At 38.4% G+C, this 13,933-nt stretch overlaps 1 protein-coding gene across 1 annotated transcript in view; it reads left to right on the top strand.

The window, feature by feature from the left end:
* Positions 1-13,933, top strand: part of LOC138366842 (golgin subfamily A member 6-like protein 4) — an 84,596-nt gene that overhangs the window by 3,801 nt on the left and 66,862 nt on the right. Inside the window, exon 2 of the mRNA XM_069328129.1 lies at positions 6,817-6,918. Within this exon, the coding sequence (XP_069184230.1) occupies positions 6,817-6,918 (102 nt within the window). The remainder of the gene's footprint in view (positions 1-6,816; positions 6,919-13,933) is intronic.

Here is a 13,933-nt window from a genome sequence, read left to right as displayed (position 1 = left end):
TATTGGATGCACGTATCTGAGGAAAAAAGAACTGTTCAAAATGTTAATTTTAGATCATTGTCTTGCATGACGGATTTATAAAAATGTTTGATGGTTCTGGTGGAAGTTTTTTATCATTTGTCGAGGTTTGGCACGCTACAGAGGCCGAGGATTTGATCTGATAACCTCACGAGAAGTTTATATAAAGGTGTAATTTACTTAAGATTACGTGAGGCCACTAACACTCTAGTGGCCTCGACGAGGACAGGAAGCCGGCGGCTTGTCAAATGTTCTAATATAGCTTGATATGCAAAAGAGCAAAACGTTACACATCTCTGGTAAAATCTACTCATCCCATGGCTCAAATAACTGTTAAAATGGTTACAGGAAGTATACCAATCACGAATATCCGAGTCACATAAATACATTAATCGTTAAGATGCATTTTAGCCCAAACTTTGTTGGGGAATATATTACTTCGAAACAAGCACTAACAAGCAGTTAGTTAAGATATGTCAATTTTCTAGCTTCTGAAAATTACTACTTTAGTAATTCTTTGATTATTCTCATATCATAATAATAATAATTTTGAAATTTGCAATGCATTCTCTTGCAAACTTTAAAATATATTTGGAAAATACACTTTAGCTGAAGACCGGCAACAGAGATTATATCAGTTTTTCTTAGTATGCCTCTCATGAATTTATTCTACCAGGTAACAAGTCTGAATTTTAAAAATATATGTATATTGTAAATATTGCAAGGAAATAATAGCTAATAACCAATAACCTCGATGCACGGTTGATTCTTGCAACAAAACCATCAACATTTGACATGGAATGTTTTCATCGTGATTAAGTGTAGGCAGGCAGCATCCCAGCTTTAGAATTATAATGTTCTTAATACCAGAGAGTCTCTTGAAGATGGCATCTCTAAGGTGCCATCATGAAGATGCCATCTGATGATGCTATCTCTTAGGTGTCATCTCTAAGATGCCATTTTGAATATGTCATTTCTAAGATAGGATCTCTCAGATGCCATCTACCTCTGGATCAGTGCCTTATGATTCTAAAGGGGCACAAGTGGCAATTCATGAGCAATACATCAGGCAAAAGGGAATTATTATAATGATATGATCAGCTGTTTGAATACTCACACAAGAGAATATATATATATATATATATATATATATATATATATATATATATATATATATATATATATATATATATATATATATATATATACACACACACACACACACACACAACACACAACGTAACCACAGCGTCACAACGTAAATACATTAACGTGGTGGTTAGGTTGAGTGTTGTGGAGGGAGAGAGAGACTCTGTGTGGAAGGCTTCAAGACAGCTGAGCAAGACACAGACAGGTCGTCCATACAGCAGACACATCATCATCCTCAGCAAGCCAGCGTCAGTGACAAGTCAGAGAAGGTTGAATCAGAACAAAAACATTTTAGTTGCAGGAGACAAGAAAAGGATCATGACAGACATGTAATTTTCATTTCGTTGCATGTTATTATTGCGTGCGTTTGATACCTTCTAATTCGGGATCGATGTAGGCGACGGCCGGCTCTGAAATTCCCAAAGTTAGTCTTAATGCCTCGATAATAACAGTGAAAATCTAATCTTAGAACAGAATTATAATAATGTCATGTACACTGTGAGTTATTTCTAGTTTGTAATACACCTTTTAAACGTAACATTGAAAATACATCACACGAGCGGAGAAAACTGGATATATGTTTTGAAGACAACTACAAATATATATATATATATATATATATATATATATATATATATATATATATATATATATATATATATATATATATATATATATATATATATATATATATATATATATATATATATATATAATCTCAGGAGGAACTACAGACTTAGTCTTAATCTAAACTTATCTTCACATATTTTCTTATCTTTGTATTTTCGCTCAGGTGAAATACACTTTTGCTGCAGGTGTGAACATTACACACGAACAATGACCTAGTACACTGTTGTTGATGCAGGTGTGTACAGTGCTCACACGGTGACCTAGTACATTATTGCTGGAGACAAGTACCGTCCTCACTCAAGGTGACGAAGTACACTGTAGGTATGAACAGTGCTCACTATCACTGAACTGATATCACTGCCACTCTGCACAATGACAGAGATTTCACTCTTAAGAGTAAACCTGACCATCAATAAATCATCCATATATACAATTTAAAATATAAATAAATGCTTCATAACAAACAGAATATCAAAATAAAACAAAGAACTAAATATTACAAAAACAAAATGAATGCAAATATGCATAATGATGAATATGAATATGCAAATGAATATGGTATGAAAAGCTTCAGGAAAATTTAGAGTAACCAACTTTCGGTATTCAGAATAGTCTTGAACTGAAACAAGCTGTGGCTAATATGATAATTTAATTGGACCTAACCTCGGGAAGACTCCGACTTCACGTATAAAAAGGCAAATGATATCGTCCAATAGCCTACACGGCAACTCCCTAATGAGATTCCAGAGAGATGTAAAATGTCAAATATATATAAACTTGGGCCAACGTATTTTAAGATGAGCAAAGTTTCGTAAGGCATCACAAACACACACACACACACACACAGACACACACACACACACACACACACACACACACACACACTACTATCCACGTTAACGGGGTACACTGCACGGGAACAAGACGGTTCAGGCTACAGAAGGATAGGTTTTACGGACTGATCTCATCTCTGGAACTTAACATCCATGGGAACAGGGCGGCACCAGCTATAAGAATTATTTTGATGGATGGATCGCATTTCGGGAATTTAAGAATCACTGGAGTAAAGCTGACGTCAGCAAGAGAAGGCATTTTTTATGGATTTAGTGCATCTTGGGAATTTTACAGCTAAGAGGGAAGGAGAGATTCGGTGTATAAAAAGGTCGAGGAAGGCGAAAATCAATGCGGCATTTACTGCACTGAATAAATTATTGGTAGGGATTCTTCTGTCGGTTCCTTCACAAGCTTTTTCTCGTTCTCGTTTCTCTCCTTTGTCAGTCTATCCGTTGGTCTGCTTCTCGGTCTCACGGACGGTTTGCACATCTACTAATCTATCAGTTCATCTATTTTCCTCTCAAACAGTCTGCACAACTGTAAACTAATTTTTTAATTGAACAATCTTCACATCTATTTGCTTGTTACTCTATCAACTGATCTATCAACCTGTTTTCACACATATCCTTTCTTACATACTTTTCTCTTTATCCTTCCGTCATTTTTTGAGCCATTCCCTGTTCTCTTCACCCCTGAGCTGTAATATTAATTCTATATTGGCGATCTCAGTCCCAATTCTGGAGGAGAATACCTATATTTTTAACCTTTAAATTATCCACGTAAAAAAAACTTTTACTTCGCTAGGTTCTAAAGTATTTAAAAGTAATAAAACATTATTCGTGAATCGATTGATGGCAGGATCCCGACGCTTTGTTCAATATGTTTTTGTATCTCTCAAATTTCTAAAGATATATAAAAAATTTAATAAAATATTATAGACGCTATATAGACCATTATAATGGTTATATTAAGCGTAATGAAGAGCAATACAGTTGCACTATTGCGCAAGACAAATTTATAGACGTCATATAGAGTAATATAGATGCTATATATAGCATAGAATAGAAAGCGATATAGCGGTTATATATATATATATATATATATATATATATATATATATATATATATATATATATATATATATATATATATATATATATATATATATATATATACGGTATAGCATTACTGTCTTAAAAAGAATAGATTAGAGCATGATTTAACCGTTTTTAAAGCAATATAGAACGCACATTATAGCTATTTTCTTCACTGGCTGACCACTAGGTTAGCCTGGGTTGAATTCTCTCATGGAGGAAGAGTTTCTGTGTTAATATAACTTGTGGTTTATGCAAGTGTGTGGTGTGTGTGTGTGTGTGTATATATATATATATATATATATATATATATATGTCGTACCTAGTAGCCAGAACGCATTTCTGGGCCTACTATTCAAGGCCCGATTTGCCTAATAAGCCAAGTTTTCCTGAATTAATATATTTTCTCTAATTTTTTTCTTATGAAATGATAAAGCTACCCATTTCATTATGTATGAGATCAATTTTTTTTTATTGGAGTTAAAATTAACGTAGATATATGACTGAACCTAACCAACCCTACCTAACCTAACCTAACCTATCTTTATAGGTTAGGTTAGGTTAGGTAGCAGAAAAAGTTAGGTTAGGTTAGGTTAGGTAGGTTAGGTAGTCGAAAAACAATTAATTCTTGAAAACTTGGCTTATTAGGCAAATCGGGCCTTGCATAGTAGGCCGAGAAGTGCGTTCTGGCTACTAGGTACGACATATATATATATATATAGAGAGCTCTCTCTCTCTCTCTCTCTCTCTCTCTCTCTCTCTCTCTCTCTCTCTCTCTCTCTCTCTCTCTCTCTCTCTATATATATATATATATATATATATATATATATATATATATATATATATATATATATATATATAGGTGTGTGTGTGTATGTATTCACCTTGTTTACCTAGTTCTGCTTGCGAGGGTTGAGCTCTGGCTCTTACGGCCCACCTCTCAACTGTCAATCAATCAACTTATTATTTTTTTGTTTTTTTTTCACACACGAATCCGAAGAGCTGTCCACTCAGCTGTCAGGCTGTGTGGACAGTTCTTCGGATTCGTTGTTCTGAGGTTCCGCGTTCCATCCCCAATGGAGGCGAAAACAAATGGGCAGAGTTTCTTTCACCCTGATGCTCCTAGCATCAGGGTGAAAGAAACATCTTACCTAGCAGTAAATAGGTACCTTGTAATTAGACAGCTGTTACGGGCTACTTCCGGGGGGGGGGGGTGTAACAAAAAGGCAACCCGTTCTCGCACTTGCTTATAGTCAATATTGGCTTATTTAATAAGTGCATATGTGACATACTAATTGATTGTGAATATTTTAGTTTACCTTGAAAAGCTTCATAGAAAACACCGACCTCACCTAATCTTCTTAGTATGTTAAGATAAGCATCTTATTGCTTCTTATTTACAATTATTACTTAACCTATCAACGTTATAGGTTAAGTAATAATTGTAATTAAGAAGCAATAAGATGCTTATCTTAACATACTAAGAAGGTTAGGTGAGATCGGAGTTTTCTATGAAGCTTTTCAAAGTAAACTAAAGTAACTCCCAGGTACCTATTTACTGCTAGGTAACAGGGGCATAGGGTGAAAGAAATTCTGCCATTCGTTTCTCGCCGGCGCCCGGGATCGAATCCGGGATCACAGGATCACGTGTCCAGCGTGCTGTCCGCTCGGCCACCACGCATGACACGGCCACACACGCTGTGTGTGTGTGTAAACCATGAATAAAAATTAAAATATGATGAATTATGTGAAAACAAATGAACACGACGGAAAATTAGAATGAAGTACTTAAGAGCTTTCGTGTATGTTTAAATCCATTTTCACAAGTATACACAGTGAGTTGACATATATACACAAAAGAACTCATATATTATTTTAAAATTTTCATCGTGTTCATACATTTTCATATATATTAAACACATTTGGGAAGAAAGGTACAGAATGCACCCAGAAAAGCGTCGGGTGAAGGCTTCATATAGGACAGATGTTCGGACTAAAGACGACATGACTAACTCCTCTTAACTCCCGGGAGAAAAACACAGAAACTTTCCAGAGGGATGGCGTCTCAAATTTCTTGAATTCTTCGTCGGGTGTTAGATAGTGTGGCATGTTCGAACCCATCATATTATCATATCACATAGTACATCTCCTTCTTAATGCAATCGTTCAATCCGTCAGCATTGGATGTTGGAGTTCACTTTACTTTTGTGAACTAGTTTTGATTATTATTATTTTGATCGTGAATTGCAATACACATAATTGTTGGTCTGAATTTTAGCACATGTGGTTTAGCAGGTCCTTACCCTCAAATGCATTACCTTTCACTTTTTGATCAGAAAATTTAGTATCCTACGTTATTCTTAGGTGATATATTACAAATTTCCAGTGCTGTGATTGCCTATATTTGCTATAATTTTAATGTACTGAAGATTTAGTATTATTTTCTTGAGATTAGAATTATGCCATAGTGAATGACTTATTTATGGATACTGCTGCAAATTTTAGAGGAACTAGTTCAATAATTATATATTAGTGATTTAAAAAATCCAGTTATCTTGATATAATAATAATAATTCATTGTGTCGGGGGGACAGGAAGCCAGAGTGTATGAATACACGTTTTGGTTTTTATCGAGGACCTCCCCCCCCCCCCAAGGCCGAATTACTGACCCCGCAATGGATGCAACCCCACAAAAAGTTGACTAATCTCCTGTGAGTACCTACTCACTGTTAGGTGAATTGAGGCATTAGGTGAAAGGAAATATGCCCAACCATTTCTGTCCCGCCCGGGAATCTCTACTGTGCGTCGAGAACAAATCCCAGTTTATATGTTTTTTCTGTGAAGTTTTGCCCAATAATCTAAGTTATTCAAATACGAAAATAGTTGTATAACGTTTCAAGGCATTTTTATTATACTTAAATTGTTCTGTTAACGTTTGTAAGATAGGTTCTTTTTTATAGAGTTTAATACTCACAATGAATACTTTTGTTTTATTCCTTTAGTGTTTTAAGGTTTAAGGAAACTTTTGTGCTCTATATTTTTTAATTATCCATCACACCAATTATACTTTCACTTGTATAAACTATTGAAGAATCAAATGGAGGGAGAAGGAGGAGGAGGAGGAGGAGGAGGAGGAGGAGGAGGAGGAGGAGGAGGAGGAGGAGGAGGAGGAGGAGGAGGAGGAGGAGGTGGAGTAAGGAAAAAGACGAGAAGGAAGGAGGAGGAAGAGAAATGACAAGAAGGAAGGAGGGAGGAGGAGATGAAGGAAAGCTGATAACAGAAAAGGAGAAGGAGGAAGGGAGAATATAGGCGGAAGATACTACAACTATTGCAGACGTGGAGCGAGGGAGATGGGAGGAAAAAGGTGGAAGAGGGAGGAGGATGGAGGAAAAAGCAGAAGGAACAGGTAAAGAGAAGGATGGATGGGAGATGAAGAACACTTTAAACAATTAAAGAATTGCAGGTACTGGTTGCGGGGTCAGAGAGACATGCCTTGAGATACCCGTTTATGTAAGGCTCAAATGTGTAAAGGGTCACCACACAATCTGGGATTGGAAAATACATTTATTTTTGGAGGTAAGGTTGCAAATTTATTTTGGAGGGTGAGGTAGCAAATTGATCTTGGAGGGTAAGGTTGCAAAATTTATTTCGAAAGGTAAGGCTAGAAATTAATTTCGGGAGGTAAGACTGTAAATTAATATTGAGGGGTAGGGTTGTAAATTTATTTTTGGAGGTGAGGATGCAAACTTTATTTTTTATGTAAAGTTGTAAATAGATTTTTTAGGGTTTGGTCGCAAACTGAATTTTGGTGGTAAAGTAAATATTGCATTCAACATTGACGTTATAGATCAACCTTTAACCATTAACACAACATTTCCATAACTATATGTCAACTGCTCGTTGCATGACACATACATTATTTAATTGATAAAACTACGAGACAAAAAAATAACAAAATTAAAACAAAAAGCATATTGCTTCAGTCTGTTGCAAAGGTATTTTTCATAGGATTACCTTCGTCAGTAGAGACAAAAGCTGAAATTTTTCATAGGATTACCTTCGTCAGTAGAGACAAAAGCTGAAATTTTTCATAGGATTACCTTCGTCAGTAGAGACAAAGCTGAGAAAATGTTTATATAAAAATGAAAGGATTTAAGGTACTACGAAATGTTATTACAAAGCGTGAGAGAATTTTTGAATGTTTCCTCGTAATATAATATTTTTTTAAACGAGCAGAGAAGGTAAAAATTTTGACTTGCGCTATTTTCATTTTTACTGAAACTTCGTTTGATTCTCTCGTTTATTATCTCTGAGTTTAAGCCCATGAAAGTATAAAAGAAGCCAGAAGAAGCGAAATATTATTTCATAATGTGCCAGGACTTTAGCTCTTAGGATTTAACTTTAAACACTAAGTTCTGGACACCAGCTGAAAATGGGAGACAATGCAAGCCTAAGTTGCACCTAACTTTTCTTAGGTGGAATATGGATGTATTATATATTTTTTCTTGTTATATATTGCATAATATTGAATGTCGTATATTACGTTTGTTTTGTGTGTTTGTCCATCGGTATAAGATCGTAATTTTTGTCTTTCGGTTGGCAATTGTTTTAATGTCATAACTACAGATAATTGGAGAAAGGGTGACAGAAGAGAGAAGGAGAGAAGAGGGGGACGTGAGGAGGAAGATGGAAGAATGGGGAGGTGGAGAGAGGAGGAAAGACAGGTGAAAGAGAGGAGGGAAGGGGGATTTGGAGGAGGAGGAGGAGGAGGAGGAGGCAGAGGAGACACAGGAAGAGGAGAAGTGTGCCTCACTCCCTCTAACAAGAAGGACTTGGTCATCTTACAACGCCTCGATGGTGTTTGCATTTTAAAACAAATTCACAACGAATACGAAAAACGGAGCTAGAGGTCCACAGTGGTGCCATCTGTTTTCGGGAAAGTGTATGTGCGTTCAAGAGTGCGTACATGTGTGAGAAACTATATTTCATGGTGTACATATTATGTGATATAGTGTACATATGAGGCAACTATATTTCATGGTGTACATATTATGTGATATAGTGTACATATAAGGCAATGTAAATGTGACAGTGTACACTAAATGAATGTACGTACCTAGCTGTAATTATTTAATCGTGCCTGCGAGTGTTGAACTTCGGCTCTTTGGACCCGACTCTAAACATCCAAGGAACTTGATGTACAACTTCTTGAGTTTTATCATAACTACATATGCAACTGTATATGGAGTCTGCTTCCACCACCTAGCTCCTATGTGCATTCCATTTGCTTACCTCTCTGACAAAGAACAAAATTCTTTGTCATGTATCTGTGGGTCATTTGGGTACTCAACTTGCATCTGTGTTCCTTTGTGCGAGTACCACCCTTCACAATAATCTAGCTTCAACTACCTTAACAACGTTTTCCCCTAGCTCGTCTGTCTTCCAGCGACGTGAGGATTAATTCCTCCAGACTTTCCCCGTAACTTGTACCTCTCAGTTCTGTGAATAATCTGGTGGAATACCCTTGAAAGTTGTCACGTGCATATAATGACAACTTCTGAACAATATAACTGCAAAGAAGAGACATTAAAGAAAATGTGTACAAATAATCAATCTTCAGTGATTTGTAATTTAACTAAATAGAAAAATAATACATATATTTTTCCCTATGTTGGCAAAACACAGGTCTATAGGAATCCTTCAATTTTTTGTTATAATCCTGAGAGTTGTCGAACAAAGAATTGCACCGGCTTTGGTCTTTTCGTGTAAAACTGAACGCCATGGGGGTAATAGTGGCAACAGCCATTGTCTCGTTCTAACTCCTTTTTTAGCGAGTGCGTTGGGTGGTGGGGTGAAACATTCTTTGCGAAGTGGATTTTATTGGTTAGAGGAAAATTGCTGATGAGAAATTGTGTTATTAGATACCAAACTAGGGCAAGTACATGAGGGAAGGTTCTTTGATTTCATTTCCTTAATACAACTTTATGTACAGATTTTTTTTAACTAAGATTAGGGTTCATTAGGGCTATCGATTGAAGTACCTAATGCAACTACAAAAATGAGCCGTCATCCTATCTCAGCTCATCTGAAGCTGAAACTCATTTATTTCACTAGCTTATCTTTATAATCATTAGGAATGAACTTTATTTAAATCTGAAGTTCATTCCTAAGGCATTGCTCATCACGCTGCGGCAGAGATAATACTTTTCAACAGGGAGGCTGGCTTGTCTTGAAATTTTTCAGCGGATTAAAGTTTGTTTGCCACATTTCCACAAAAGGGTAGCAGGTCTTACCCAATATTGTACAAAATCCCACACACACTGAAATAGCATATGCTGGCAAATATTACAGCTTCTTCTAGAGACCTAAACCAGGGCTCCTTCAACCTTTGCTACACAAATTTTAAAATATGAAGCACCGGCTTGGAATCCGCACCTTAAGAAGCATAGATCCAAAATTGAAGTTACAAAGGTTTGGAATAAAATTAGTGCCAGAGCTAAGAGGAGTAACTTATGAGGATTGGTTAAGACAACTAGCCCTCAGAACCCTAGAGGAGAGAAGAAAAAATCAAAGGAAACCTCTTTAACGCGAGAGACGGAGAAACAAGAGGACATAAGAGGAAGCTGGAAACGCAAATGAGTGGAAGAAATGTAAGGAAATTCTCGTACTCTATATGGATGGTCAAGATGTGAAATGCACCGAAAGAAGTTGTGGAAGCCACCTCCATTCACGGCATTAAGGCCAAATTCGGCAAAGAATTCAAACGTAAGAATAGTTAAATTATAACGCAACAGGAACCACTAGAATGGTTCATTCTAGAACAAGGCTAGAATGTGTGGCATAAAGAATTAGACCTCACTGCCCCGTAGTCAATGAGAGATAAGTGTATAGATACATACATACATACATACATACACACACACACACACACACACACAAGGGAAAGGGAAAAATCCGAGAAGCAACAGAAGAATCCATGGTATAATAGGGCATGTATGGAAGCGAAGAAACTGAACAAAAGGGCGTGGAGGAACTTCCGGAATAACAGAACACCAGAAAGCAGAGAGAGATACCAGAGAACCAGGAATGAGTACGTCAGGGTGAGAAGAGAAGCAGAGAAAAGTTTTGAAAATGATATAGCAAACAAAGCCAAGACTAAACCAAAGCTACTCCACAGTCACATCAGAAGGAAAACAACAGTGAAAGAGCAGGTATTGAAACTTCGAACAGGTGAGGACAGGTATACAGAGAATGACAGAGAGGTGTGTGAAGAAGCCAACAAGAGGTTCCAGAAGGTCTTCACAATAGAACAAGGTGAGGTCACTGTGCTAGGAGAAAGGGAGGTAAACCAGGCGGCCTTGGAAGAGTTCGAAATTACGAGAGAAGATGTCAAGAGACACCTGCTGGATCTGGATGTTAGAAAGGCTGTTGGTCCAGATGGGATCTCACCATGGATACTGAAAGAGTGTGCAGAGGCACTTTGCTTGCCACTCTCCATAGTGTATAGGTAAGTCACTGGAGACGGGAGACCTACCAGAAATATGGAAGATGGCGAATGTGGTCCCAATATACAAAAAGAGCGACAGGCAAGAGGCACTGAACTACAGGCCAGTGTCCTTGACTTCTATACCATGCAAGGTGATGGAGAAGATCGTGAGAAAAAAACTGGTAACACATCTGGAGAGAAGGGACTTCGTGACAAATCGCCAACATGGGTTCAGGGAGGGTAAATCTTGCCTTACAGACTTGATAGAATTTTACGATCAGGTGACAAAGATTCAGCAAGAAAGAGAGGGCTGGGCGGACTGCATTTTCTTGGATTGTCGGAAAGCCTTTGACACAGTACCGCAAAAGAAGCTGGTACATTAGCTGGAGAGACAGGCAGGTGTAGCTGGTAAGGTGCTCCAGTGGATAAGGGAGTATCTAAGCAATAGGAAGCAGAGAGTTACGGTGAGGGGTGAGACCTCCGATTGGCGTGAAGTCACCAGTGGAGTCCCACAGGGCTCAGTACTCGGTCCTATCTTGTTTCTGATATATGTAAATGATCTCCCGGAGGGTATCGATTCATTTCTCTCAATGTTTGCGGACGATGCTAAAATTATGAGAAGGATTAAAACAGAAGAGGACTGTTTGAGGCTTCAAGAAGACCTTGACAAGCTGAAGGAATGGTCGAACAAATGGTTGTTAGAGTTTAACCCAACCAAATGTAATGTAATGAAGATAGGTGTAGGGAGCAGGAGGCCAGATACAAGGTATCATCTGGGAGAGGAAATTCTTCAGGAGTCAGAGAAGGAAAAAAACTTGGGGGTTGATATCACGCCAGACCTGTCTCCTGCAGCACATATCAAGCGGATAACATCAGCGGCATATGCCAGGCTGACCAACTAACGAACGGCATTCAGAAATTTGTGTAAAGAATCATTCAGAACTTTGTATACCACATATGTCAGGCCAATCCTGGAGTATGCAGCCCCAGCATGGAGTCCATATCTAGTCAAGGATAAGACTAAACTGGAAAAGGTTCAAAGGTTTGCACCAGACTAGTACCCGAGCTGAGAGGTATGAGCTACGAGGAGAGACTACGGGAATTAAACCTCACTTCGCTGGAAGACAGAAGAGTTAGGGGGGACATGATCACCACATTCAAGATTCTGAAGGGAATTGATAGGGTAGATAAAGACAGTCTATTTAACACAAGGGGAACACGCACAAGGGGACACAGGTGGAAACTGAGCGCCCAAATGAGCCACAGAGATATTAGAAAGAACTTTTTTAGTGTCAGAGTGGTTGACAAATGGAATGCATTAGGAAGTGATGTGGTGGAGGCTGACTCCAAACACAGTTTCAAGTGTAGATATGATAGAGCCCAATAGGCTCAGGAATCTGTACACCTGTTGATTGACGGTTGAGAGGCGGGACCAAAGAGCTAGAGCTCAACCCCCGCAAACACAACTAGGTGAGTACACACAGGGGCCTCGCGGTTGAGTGAAGAGCGCTCGGGGGTCGTAGTCCTATGGGTCCGGGTTCGATTCCCGGCCGAGGCTGAAACAAATAGGCAGAGGTTTCTTTCACCCTGATGCACCTGTTCACCTAGCAGCACATAGGTACCTGGCAGTTAGCCAGCTGCTACGTGGCTGCTTCCTGGGATGTGTGTGTGTGTGTGTGTGTGTGTGTGTGTGTGTGTGTGTGTGTGTGTGTGTGTGTGTGTGTGTGTGTGTGTGTGTGTGTGTGTGTGCGCGCGCGCGCGTATGTTAAGAGAGAAATATATGTAATAGACATAATAAGAGGAAAAATAAAATTGTTTGGAAAGGTGGGGTCCAAGAGCTAATTGTTCGATCCTGCTTACAAAAAAATAGTAAATACACACACACACAACATAGTTATATAACCACATACAAAGTAATATAACCAACCCGTCGTCTTAAAAATAACGTCACTTTTGGCTGGTATGCGCGATATGGCTAAATTTGGACGTAATTTGAAATGAAATCGACTCAGAAAAGTGACGTTCTGTTCCGTTTTCTGTTTGAGTTGTCCGGCGTACGCGCAGAGGTTATAAGAGGACACTTTAAATTAACGTTTTTCATAACGTTTTGAAACTTTATGAGAATTTCCTGCCCACCTAACCTATCAGAGGACCCTTAACTTGCTGTTGTTGAAAAAAAAATCCCAAATTTATTTTCATTTTTTTTTTTTCATTTTCAAATTACGTCCAAATTCGGCCATACGGGCAAACGGCCAAACGCGACGTTTTTTTTAAGAGGACAGGTTGCTATAATCATACATACAACTATAGTTATATAGTAATATAACCATACATACAACCATAGTTACATAACCACATATACAGTATTAAAACCGCATACACAGTAGTATAACCACTAATAACATACACAGTAATGTAACCACATATAACATACACAATTTATATAACCACACACACAACAATGCACAGTTAAACCACCACCACCATCATCACCACACACCACCACCACACACCACCACCACCACCACCACCACCACACCACCACCACCACACACCACCACCACCACCACCACACCACCACCACCACACACCACCACCACCACCACCACCACCACACCACCACCACCACCACCACCACCATCATCACCACACACCACCACCACACACCACCACCACCACCACCACCACCACCACACCACCACCACCACACACCACCACCACC

The sequence above is a fragment of the Procambarus clarkii genome, chromosome 20 (genome assembly GCF_040958095.1).
Source record: "Procambarus clarkii isolate CNS0578487 chromosome 20, FALCON_Pclarkii_2.0, whole genome shotgun sequence".
In the NCBI taxonomy this organism is placed as follows: Eukaryota; Metazoa; Arthropoda; class Malacostraca; order Decapoda; family Cambaridae; genus Procambarus; species Procambarus clarkii.
Note: the sequence above shows the minus strand (reverse complement) of the source record. Positions and strands in the feature narration are given on the sequence as shown.